Source organism: Coffea eugenioides, chromosome 6 (assembly GCF_003713205.1).
Source record: "Coffea eugenioides isolate CCC68of chromosome 6, Ceug_1.0, whole genome shotgun sequence".
In the NCBI taxonomy this organism is placed as follows: Eukaryota; Viridiplantae; Streptophyta; class Magnoliopsida; order Gentianales; family Rubiaceae; genus Coffea; species Coffea eugenioides.
The window spans coordinates 43,647,640-43,659,851 of NC_040040.1; the positions used below are offsets into that span (position 1 = coordinate 43,647,640).

Below are 12,212 nucleotides of genomic sequence, written 5' to 3' on the forward strand. Positions count from 1 at the left end.
GTACGATTGGGTGGAATGGAGCTTTTTAATTTTTATGTTGCGGCAATTTGGCTTTCATGAATGGGTGGTGGACTTAATCTTTCGTACGTTATCGAATAACTGGTTTTCGATTTTGATCAATGGTTCTCCGGCAGGGTTCTTTAGGTCTTCAAGGGGTGTTAAACAAGGTGACCCGTTATCTCCAACATTATTCCTACTAGTGGCTGAATTCTTAGGCTGGGGTTGCATCACCTCTTCTCTCAGGCGGAGGGTTATTTTTATGTGTCGGCAGGGTAAAAAATTCCCTACCTAGCCTTCGCGGATGACATTCTGATCTTTACAAGGTGCTCAGAAACAGGTCTGGATGCTCTGAAGATTTTTCTTGAGAATTACCAGGCCTGTTTGGGGCAAAAGGTTAACTCGTCGAAAAGCTCCTTCATTCTGTCGCCCCAGGCATCAGAGGAGCAATGTGCATGGGAGAGCTCTAAACTACAGTTCTCACGTCAAGACTTGCCGTTCACTTATCTTGGGGCTCCCATTTCTAGGGGAAGGAACACCTGCTCGTTATTCGACAATGTCGTTTCCCGTATACGCGAGCGTGTGTTCCATTGAAGTTCGAGATTGTTGTCTTCAGGGGGGAAGTTGGTGCTGCTTTGACACGTCCTCACGATGATTCCATTGTATATACTGTAGGTGCTACACCCCCCAAAAGCGGTATTTATGAGGCTAGTAAGGATCTATAATTCATTTCTATGGGACAAGTCATCTGAGTCACGGAGTATTCACTGGGTGGCCTGGGAGAAGTTGTGTTACCCCCAAGAGAAGGGAGGGTTAGGGTTTCGATCCCTTGCGGATATGTGCTCGACTTTTGACTGCAAACTATGGTAGAACTTGAAGAAAAATGATTCGGTTTGGCAGACTTCATGCTGGCTAAGTATGTCAAGGGGACGCACCCCTCTAGGGTCCAAGTGAGTCGACCCTCCACGCTGTGGAGACGGTTGGAAAGATTTAGGGAGACAGTGGAAGGGCGTATTCGGTGGTGTGTGGGTAAGGGGTTTATCGACTTTTGGTATGATCGGTGGCTCGCCGACCTGCCAATTGCAGATATGGTTCCTGTCTCGAATCCTCCGCATATGGTGCTAGCGAAATTTTTTGATAACGTAAATTGGAAGGCAGAGCGGTTGAGGGAATGGGTGCCGAAGGAGCTAGTATGGCAAATTCTCGAGGTTCGCTTTTATCCGGACCAGGAGGACTGCATGGTTTGGGTAGGTTCGGCTGCAGGGGATTTTTCAATCAAGGCTGCGTGGGAGGCCATTAGACAGAAACGTAGCACCTCACGTGTGGATACTTTTGTTTGGAATAATACGGTCCCTATTAAGATTTCTTTCTTCGTCTGGAAGCTACTTCAGGGATGGGTGCCCTTGGAGATGGTCTTGAAGAGGAGAGGCTTCTACCTGGGCTCGCGTTGTTCCTACTGTCGCACGGTGGAGGAATCCATTTTACATGTGTTTGTGACTGGTCCGGTGGCGCAGGAGGTTTGGGGACATTTTTGGAGACGATTCTGGATTTTGAACTGCCCGACCTCATCGGTCTCAGCAACACTATCTCGTGGTTTTACTCGACTTCTCTGGTGGTATTTGGTCATATTCGCACAATTATCCCTCTACTCGTGTTATGGTTCTTATGGAAGAGGAGGAATAAAGAAAGGCATGAAGGACTTTCTGGTCAGGCTCGAGAGGTTGTTTTCATGGTTGAGCAGTTTATCGACCAGCTGGGGAGGGCTAGGATGCTATCAGGGGCCGCCTTTAGGGGGGACCTGGAGGATCCCTGGTCTCGGTGGACGGTCTCTGGGAAACTGAAGTGCAGAGTGATGACAGTCTCTTGGAGGAGACCCCCGTCGCAGTGGCTCACGCTCAATACAGACGCCAGTGTCAGCCACGGCCGGGCTTACGGGAGAGGTTTGGTGTGCGACTCTAATGGCAGGCTAATCTTCGTTTTCTACAAGGAGTTTTGTGAGTTGGATGTACTATCGGCAGAGAGCTCCTCACTGTTGTATGGACTCCAGCGGTGCTCGGAAGGATTCACGGGATGTCTACTGGTGCAGGTGGACTTGGAAAGTCTAGTTCGATTGCTCAAGTCATCAGCTATAGCCAAGTGGCCGCTCTGCAACACGATCAGGAGCATATGAGCATTGCTTCTCCGCTTTTCGGCCTCGGTCCAGCATATATATAGGGAGGCGAATTCCTCTGCCGATATGCTATCTAAGCTGAGGCTTCCATCGGAGTTATTTTGTACCTTGCAATACCAACTTCCAGGGAGGATTCGGGCGGCTCTGAGTCTGGATTGTCAAGAGTTTTGCTATGTACGCATGCAGGTGGACAAAGGGTAGTCGTGTAGTGATGGGGGGCGAACGGTTTGTATACTCGAACTTATTGTAATTGCTGGTTATGAATAAAGGAAAGGGCTAGCATCCCCACCCGTCGCGGGTTTTGCCAAAAAAAAATAAAAAATAAAAAAAAAGTTCTTTGGAAATAGTAAACTTTTCATCATATAAAGTATTAAATTAGTCCATTGCATGTGTTATTTTGTGCATATATATTTATATAAATTATTTTTAAAAAAATTTTTCCTTTAAACACTGAAAACAATGTGCACTTTAAGTGTTATGGGGACTTCAAATTATATGATGATATATGATGGGGACTTCAAATTATATGATGATATACGATTTATTTTATGTTGGAGATGTATGGACTTGTTATTAGAAATGTGATTGTGGTTTGAAGTTATTGAAAATTGAGTTTGCTAGTGGGGAGTTTCGCCCATTTATAATGGGAGACTCTGCCAAAATTTTTTGAAAATCTTGTCCAAAATTACAAAATTGCCCCACATTTTTTCAAAATATTTCAATTTGGTCCAATAGGGAGTAAGTTCCATACCATTAGTGATTCAAATTCTCTTATTTTGAAGTAAATATATGTACCTAGAAAAATTCATTCCAAAATTAACTTGGAAATAACTATTATGTGATTAAGATTTTGCTTTTAGAAAATTATATCTTATAAAGTGGAGGAATTTATGCTTAAAAATTGCAATGTTTAATGAAATTTCTTTTTGTTGCTTGATTTTACAAAGTTGAGTGATAAATGTGGTCATTAATGTACTCTTCTTATGATTATGAATTTGTTGAGAGGGAGGTGTTTGTTTGGTAGAAAATAAGGGAGAAAAGGCAAAAAAAGAGAAAAAGGAAAGAAGAAAAGAATAAGAGCGGTCTACTTCAATGATTCTTGTACTTAGTAATTGGGAGTTCTCATCTAAAAATTTCAATTTTCATGCAAAACAGTACTTGAATTAAGAGTATGCATAACAACTTAACTATGCAAAGTGTTGAGTAATCGGGAATGTTCATTTAAAAATGCCAATCTTCACATCAAAAGGCACTTTTACAAGTTAAGTAAGTATTTGTTAAGCATATGAATAATTCTCTCTTTGAATTTGAGAAAAAGATGATCATGGGATTAGGAAGTTATTTATTGACTATATGATTCACTTGTTTGTGAAATTGTGATTGGAGGAGAAATTGAGTTGAACTTATTGAAATCATGGTATACTATCTCTCATTTACTTAATATTATGAGTACTTGAGGAAGAATGAATGATTACATAATAGTTATTTACTTAAGTTTTGAGGAATTGAATTTCAAGGTTGCATGCATGTTATTTCAAACTTTTGGATCATTGATGACTTGTATTTTTTATTGCTCGAGGACAACCAGTGATTCAAATATGGGGAATTTGAAGAGTGTTTATTTTACTTATTTTTAGTGTGTTTTATTACTTAACTTCTGGTGTGTTTTTAGGATAAAAGGATGAAAATTGGCTCCTTTATACAATTGTTTCTTCAAGTTGTTAATTTAGCTACAATTTGCATTTGAACAAATTAATGTACAAGATTGTTTGGTTCTTGTAGGTTTTGGTATTTCAGAGATTGATTTGAATCAAGTGAAGTTGAAGAAATGCATTAGAGGAGATTTGGAGATGATTTGGTCTTGAAATCAGGTTAAACTTGAAGAAAATTCAGAATCAAGAACCTCAATGAGGAAAACATGGAACATGCCTCATATAGATCTCATTCTAAGTTCCAAATTCAACAGTTTGAGGAAAGACATGAATCTGAAATGAGAGCCATACCTCATGGATCTCTGAAGCTTGTGTTTCAACTTCATAAGAAGTAGGGGAATCGATCTGTGAGGTGCATATCGCAGATCCAGGTCACGGATCTCTGTTGTGGCTATGCAAATTTCTTTGTAACTTGTAGACTTTTAACACAACTTTTCAGCTTATTTTCCAGCACAAATTTCGGATGCCTTCTGCACATGTCTTGAAGAAGCAATTTTGTTCCTATGTCATGAAGCAAATTAGTTAAGGTTTCTCTTCTATAAATACATAGTATTAGGAATTCAAGAGGAGACTCAGAGAAAATTTTGTAAGGTTGGAGGCTTTTTTGAGAAGAGCCTTGAGAGTGGCAGTTGAGTAGAAGAAACTTTTATTCTTGGGAAAGTGATGAACAAGTGTAAAAGGAAACTTGAGGAATTTTATTTCAAGATATTGAACAAGATTTCTTCATCCTTGCTCTTTACATTCTTGTGTTCATTGATGCCTTATTACATGAGTTTATTGTGCTTAAACGTATTTAACTTTATGTCTAGCTAAACTATTTTCTCCTTGGGTGAAGATGAACTTGCTTTTATCATGATATGAAGTAATTTTGATTGATTTTTTCTATCTTATGAATTTTTTAGTTCATGAATTTATGCTCATATTTGTAGTTGCTTGATCACCAATTATGAATCATTTAATCATTTGTTGAGCATTGAAGATTTCCATACAAGTGTAGACCGATATTCATGGAGCCTGAAGAACATGTTCACATTGTGTAGGAGATGTATTTAGGTGGATCTAAACTAAACTACATAGATCTTCATAAACTAATATCAAATAATCGTGAAAGCATTAATCAAATAAAATTGGACAATATATCCTTAACAAGTCATGAGTTAATGGCCTAAATCAATTGGATTATTTCTTAATCTTAAATAACAAGGGATTTGTAAACCCTAGGAAGTTCTTCTACTAAATTCTCCATTGTCAATTTCATTGTTTCTATTAATTTAATTGGTATTTTTGCTTTTACTTGATTTCTTGGTTGTTTAGATAATAGAGCGAGTTTAAAAAGCTATAGTAATTACCCAATATCTTAGGGGTCAACCCTAATTATCATTACACTCATTGTCCTTTATACTTGCAAAATATAGAGTAATTGGATTTAATTGAATTGATAATTAGGAATTTTAACTTGAAAGCCTAACTCACGTCAGGAATACTGCTTTCTTGCATAGAATTTTAAGGGGACATGCTACCAAGAATATGTACTATGTTTAGTTACAAATTAAGGAAATAGTGTGACTCAATATGATTAGGTGAAAGAGGTTCCAATTTAGTATTATAATACTCATTTTAGTAAGTTGTATCCTTTAATCCTAACAAAGTAAGCAAATTTAAACAACTACTCTCTTATTCTCTCTCAAAAGAACATCAACAAATGTTACAAATTCCATTGATAGATGATGAGGTCAAGCAACCCAGTTTTAGAATAAAAAATGGAAAGTACTTGGCTGAAATGGGTTTACTGTTGAAATTTTCAAAGGTAGTTGGGAATTAGTTGGTCAAGAAGTTATTGACGCATTGAAATTTTTTTAAATAGAATTATATATTTTATCCCCTCAACAGTACTTCTTTGACATTGATTCCAAAGGTAGAGGATGCTCTACAGATGAAACGCTATAGGCCTATATCTTATTATAATGCACTTTATAAATGTGTTGTTGCTATGCAAACTACTAGACTAAGGAGAGTACTACCTAAGTTTTTGCCACTTAAAGTGCATTTGTGAAGGGTAAACAATATCTTGTTAATGCATGAGTTGGCGCAAGGGTACTACAGAAGTGGGGGCAAACCAAGGGTTGTGATTAAAGTGGATCCAATGAAAGCCTATTGATCGACAATTTCCTGTAAACGCATAAGGTCGAACATAGTAATAAATCACCTGGAGTAGTCCAGGGGTCATACCCATAGGGACGGATTAACTTCCTACTTTAATTTTCGAGTATAAAAGATTGAATCTATAAAGAATTTATATTATCAATGAAAAGCTAGTGGTTGATTTAATTAAACTAATAAGGAGTGAGAAAACAATAGTTGTGCAAGTTTAGGGTTCAGGTTTTAATCAAGAGTTCGAATTAATTCCCCAATTATTTTTCTTGTCAAGTTATGAACGCATCACACAATTGTATTCTAGATCATTTCTCGATATATCTAACATGTGCTCAATTAACTTTTATGTCTTTCTCGAGATGACAAATGTTAACTAAACCCTTGAAGAGCCTAGGTGATATCTATGCGTCATACAAATCGTAACCTATTCTCGTGATTATATTAAATATAATTATCTATCTAGTGCACGGTTGTATCTCATTTCTCAATTCAATACAAACCCAAAAGTCATGTTCATGGTGATCAAGCATAAACATGCAATTAAGAGCTAGATAGATAAATCATGGCAAAAAACAAGAATTACAATTGAAAGAATAAATCAAATCTCCTTCATAAAAACCCTAACCTTAGAAAAAATTTAATGCAACATGATGAAAGAATTAAACCATGAATTCAAGAAGTAATACAAAGGAAAATAGTTGAGGACAAGGAACTTCTCAGTGCTTTACTCCAACTTCTCCCTTGTGCTCCTTGTCCCTCTTTTCTCATGCTTGGTCTTAATCTCCAAGAAAAGCTATGGGAAAAGATGAAAGAATATGTTGCCCTGGGTAAAACTAATGTTTTTCCTCCTTAAAACGACCAAAACATCTCCTATTTATAGCTATTGCACGATGCCATCGAATGCTCCTCAGAATAGGTTTCTTATTGCAGATGAAAAGCATGCGCGACTGATATCCGACGAAGACTGGCGCCGGTCATTGAGTTTCAATAGTGATATCTAGCTTTTGGTGATGTCCAACACCGGTCATTGATGCAATTTTCAGAAATTCTTCTATTGTCCCTCCAAATTTGAATTCTTCTCATCTTTTCCACCCAATTCCTACAATTACTCAACTCAATCCCTGTGACATCAATATAACCTCAACTAAGCAGCTTTTCGTCCAATTTAAATACATAGAGCATGAATATGACTCAAGAATACCTAATAAATTCTTATAATCTTCTCTCTATCACTTATGATACTGTTGGCGGGGAATTCTTATTTGCTGCTAAGCATACAATAGGACTTCTTGATCAATTTGTGAAGTGGATTGTGATGAATATAACTACAGTTTAGTTCTCTATTAAAATGAATAATATACTAACTGATTCTTTCCTTATGAAAGATGACTCAAGTAGGGAGATCCTCTCTCTTCCTACTTCTTTATTATAGCTATGGAGGTCTTCTCAGCCATTCTTCAGTGGAATATGATTCAACATTTGATTTTCATCCCAAATGTGTAGGGTTGCAGCTGTCTCATGTTGTATTTGCTGATGATTGATTTCTAATCTCAACAGCTACTAATAAATCTTTCAAAATTCTTAAATAAACTATTGTTGAATTTGAAGATCTATCTGGACTCGAGCCAAATTTTAGTAAGAGTCGTTTCTACTTATTTCGTGTGGGGTATGAGGAAAATGAGCAATTATGGAGTATAAGGGAGATGTCACAAGGTGTGCTACTTGTGAAATACTTGGAGCTTTAATTGACTTTTAATAAGTTGAGCTACAAAGATTATCAACTAGCGTTCATCAAGATTTAACAAAAGATTTATGATTGGACACCTGAAAAGTTGAGCTATCGGAAAAGTGCAACTTATACAGTCTATACTAAATGGAATTTACTTATACTGAATTAATGTCTTTATTTGGCCAAAAGTAGTGATTAAAAGATCAACGGTCTACTTGTGTCCTTTCTATGGATAGGCAAAGTGAGAACCAAATATGTTGCTAAAATGGAATGATAAGACGTTTGTAAACCCAAGTAGCATAGGGCCCTAAGAATATATAATAGTTTCCATTGAAATCAATGTTTGATTTTAAAATTTATTTGGAATCTCTACAGGAAGAAAGACTCTTTTTGGGTCAAATGGTTTCATTCTGTTATATTGAAGGATCAAAACTTGTGGACAATGACATTCAATTGAAGATGGCAGCATCACTTTTATCTTTTGGTATCACAATTGGCATCCACAAGGACCTTTGTATTTGAAATAGTCTAAATCTTTACTAAAGAGTTAGGCCTATATCATTTTTCTATAGTTATGACTTGGAGATAAATGGATGCTGGGCTTGGCCAAAAAGAATGATATTTAATTCTTTGATATACAAGTTTCAACAAGTCACTCCTAGTTGTATGCTATAATAGGTACATAGATAAGATCATATTAAATAGAATGGCTCTACCTCTAATGAATTTTTGTAACGCTAGCAATGCAAAAAATTTATCAACAAAAAGCAAAGTAGAATGGTTTCAATTGGTATGGGGCACAGGCTCCATTCCAAAGTTGATGACTAAGGATAGCTTCTACAATAGGGAATTGCAAAATCTTATCTAGTTGTATGCTATGTGATCTAGTAGATGAAACCTTGAAGCATTTATCTTTTGATAGTGTATTTTCTTGATGTGTATTAGGATAAAAGGTGCAGAAACTAATTTTTTTTTTTTTATATATATACAGAGAGCCTTTACCATGGAGTCATGAAATGTGATAATGGTGCAATCACTCTGATGAGGAGTCCTTTGGTGCCAAACTCAAAAAATTAGTGCTATCTCTAATTGTGTGGTATTTATGTAAGAGAGAAATAGGAGAGCGTTTCAACATTGTGCTATAAGTACTATTAAGATGAATCGTAATATTGGAAAAGTCATTCAGTTTTATGTGGTATTATGGCCCAAAGCGCCACGCACTTAGGAGAATTGGCAGCTAGTATTGGAGTAGGGATTACCTTAGGAATGCTTACTTGATTTAGTCATCCAGTTGTAATAGCTCTCCTTTTCTGCTATAATATTCAAATAGAATTTCTATGTTTTGAGTTTTGAGATTTTAATCAATAGCTTCGGGTATCTAGAATTGTCTCCTTAATTTTCATTTTATTTCAGATTGGGGATTTGGTAGAATTTCAAATTAGAGACTCAACACATACACAATAGATTATTGAAGATTTGATTGTTTTGTTGTGTATAATTGATTTAAATACATTTGATAGAAATTCTTTTGTTATTGGAAGAGTTCAATTGTAATTTGATATAACATTTGACTACTTATAATTTGTAATCAATATATGAGTAAAAAAAGAATTTCTGGATTGTAAAACGTGATATTTTAGCGTATTTGTCCATTATATCAATGTTGCATCCATGTTTGAGGTGGAGTTTTTTGCTATGGGAAAATTAAATAGATAAAGAAGGAAGAAATAGAGATAGAATAGCATTCATAACACCTTATATAATTGCATTTACATGACAAACTCACTTGTAAGTTTTATTTATGCTTTCCATATTTTCTCCTAGAAATTATAACCACATATTACTTCTATTAAAGAATAGAAATGACATTCATTGATTCTCAAACAAATATTGTAGACTATATATTTGAAATAACTTGCTTCCTAGATTTTGCATAAGCATGAATACGCCATATGATTTTTTTTCAATATATGAGGGGAAAGATAATCGGCTGCTGAGGTTGACAATTTTTTAGCAGGAATAAGAATCTGTGTCTTTCCTGAGGCAATCCTCATCTCGGCAACATTATTGTAGAACATATTCATAGTTGTGGCTACAAAAACATCACTATGCATGCAAAGGTAGAAGTCGATGAACTTTTCATACTCAAAATTTCCCGAATCAAGGTATCTTGCCTTGAGATCAATAGGCATTACTGCATCCTGTTGTACAATTCAAGATAGTTAGTATTAACTACAAGATCAAAGTAAGTGAAAGGACAGCTAGATATACCAAGTGGTTGATGTTATATAAGAGATACATGATATATGAGCTTGCATTGCAATTTGTGCTTAAGAGAAGAACTAGGAAAGGAAAATTTTCAGTATACTTCTTTACCTCTTCCTATTGTGGCCACGTTTATGTTCTTCTAATTGGTATATGTTGCATATCTATGAACTTGTATTATGTATGTTAGTATGTCCTTTTGCGTGCAGATATATATGTAAACGTATATGCATGTGCGCACACAGAGACACAATTACTTATTTATTTACTAGTTATAGATATTTATTTACCATCATTGATTGAACTTGAATGTATTTCTAATAAATAAAATTATTCATAAGCAGCTTTACTCAGTAGCATCAAATTATCCACAAAATAAAGAGATGGCAATAAGGACATTTGCTAACAAATCAATTCTTATGGTATTGAAATTTAGTTTGTTTGGTATATTTGTTTAAGGTAAATATTACATGACCCACGATCAGAATTTCATCTTTTGAGCATTTGTACCTAACCTTACAACTTTGATATTTATACTTTTTTCTTTAAAGTCATTTAAAAATACTTGGTCATATATCTTCATTTAAGTGCAAATAAATAAGAAAACCTCTTGGTTTAAAACTTCTATTACTTTCACTTAAGTTTTGCATCATGTGCTGACGTTTCATCTAGTTTATTAATGTTATCTAAAAGTTTCTTTACAATGTCAAAATTACTGTTATAAATTAGGTAGGAAATGAGTATTTTTGTAGTTGAAGTTGCAACAATCACACTAATATTGTTTGCCAATGCTTAAAGGGTGGGTTTCAATATAAAACATTAAAATTGAAAAGGAAGTCCTTATCTGTAAATTTAGATCTAGTGGAATAATCATCAAATCATCTTGTTTCCGGCTAATATATACAAAGAAACCTTCCAACAGTCAAAAAGATGTATCTGTATTTAGTTTATACTCTTTGGACAAAACTAAGAAATAACCCCTCACATCTTAATCCATAAAAAAGATTTCTTTTAACATTGAACAATTCTATCAAATCGAGTATGATTTTATGTGTAATAGCATCTACAGTGTCAGGAATATGAATGAATTGGATTAGTAATACGTTGGAGGCTAAATTATTGTTTTGAAATAGAAGACATTCAATGTTTCATTATGCGAACTAAAGAAATAAAAGGTGCATCAATAATACCTGAGAGTATAATAACATCAAATTTATGAGGAAAAACGTCATATTCAGCAATGAGATTTCCAGGTATATAGCAAGGAAACAGAGCTATAGAACTATTGTGTTTTTGAAGACCATCCTATAAATAAATTATTTTTGTAACTTTATATCTAATTAAATAATCTTGTTACAATATATGAGCAAGCTTAATATGGTTGGTAAATATAATTATGACACAATTGTTGTCCAATGACTACACATTGAGAGGAGAATTCAATTCATTGCTACTAGAAAGTTTGTTTTACTGTATGAGTTAATGAAATTGCAAGCAATTTCACAAAATATAAGTATAGAATAAGAAGACAATGAGATAACTCTACATCATGCTTTCAACTACTGAAATCAAGATTTTATGGTTTCAATAGTAACTTGCTTGAGTATGAAGATGTTACCTTGGTAAAGGTATTTGGGAAATATTTTCTCAATGGTTGGAGACTTTCATGCCATTCAGTTTGAGTTAAATAGACAGTTGTGCCTTTTCGAAAACCAATCTTCTCCAAGAATTGACCAATCTCTTCAGCACCATAACAATATTCTTTACTTGTAGTATCATTTCTTTGGCAACTTAACTTATTTTTGAATTCCTCAACCTTCACGTCCACAGTGATAAACTTGCCTGCAGAGGATTTCCAACTTAAGAATCGTAGTGTTCTAACCATTGAGTCCACCAATTCCTTTAATTGTGGCTGTAGATCTAGACTTCCAAACATTGCCACGCATCCATAAGGGTTCAAGTAATCACCAATTTCTTTTGCCTTCGTCAAGTTTGAAGATTGATATTGACTTGCGAGTCTCACTTGTTTTTTCTTCTTAAGTATAGGTTCAATGTGTGCACTAATGAATTTTTCTGTAACCCTTTCAGGAACCTTCACAATAATGACCTTTTCTCCTACTTGTTGATTAATAGGGTCCTTAACTACTTGGACGACACCATCTAAGCTTGTTGTAAACTTTTGAGG

General features: G+C 35.1%; 1 protein-coding gene across 1 annotated transcript; it reads right to left on the reverse strand.

Moving 5' to 3' along the window:
- Positions 1-9,666: 9,666 nt before the first annotated feature.
- LOC113772869 (protein MANNAN SYNTHESIS-RELATED 2-like) lies at positions 9,667-11,975 on the reverse strand. Its single transcript, XM_027317363.1, has 2 exons — positions 11,646-11,975; positions 9,667-9,963 (listed from the first exon to the last, which is right to left on the reverse strand). The coding sequence occupies exons 1-2, from the start codon at positions 11,961-11,963 to the stop codon at positions 9,685-9,687; spliced, it is 597 nt and encodes a 198-aa protein (XP_027173164.1). The 5' UTR covers positions 11,964-11,975; the 3' UTR covers positions 9,667-9,684.
- Between the last annotated feature and the right edge of the window lie 237 nt (positions 11,976-12,212).

Bases quoted from the DNA above. Each gene is read 5' to 3' on its own strand.
- LOC113772869 (XM_027317363.1), bottom strand. From the start codon at position 11,963: ATGTTTGGAAGTCTAGATCTACAGCCACAATTAAAGGAATTGGTGGAC. The intron at 9,964-11,645 runs GTAACATCTTCA...ATTGTACAACAG, and splicing joins TCCCAAATACCTTTACCAAG to GATGCAGTAATGCCTATTGA.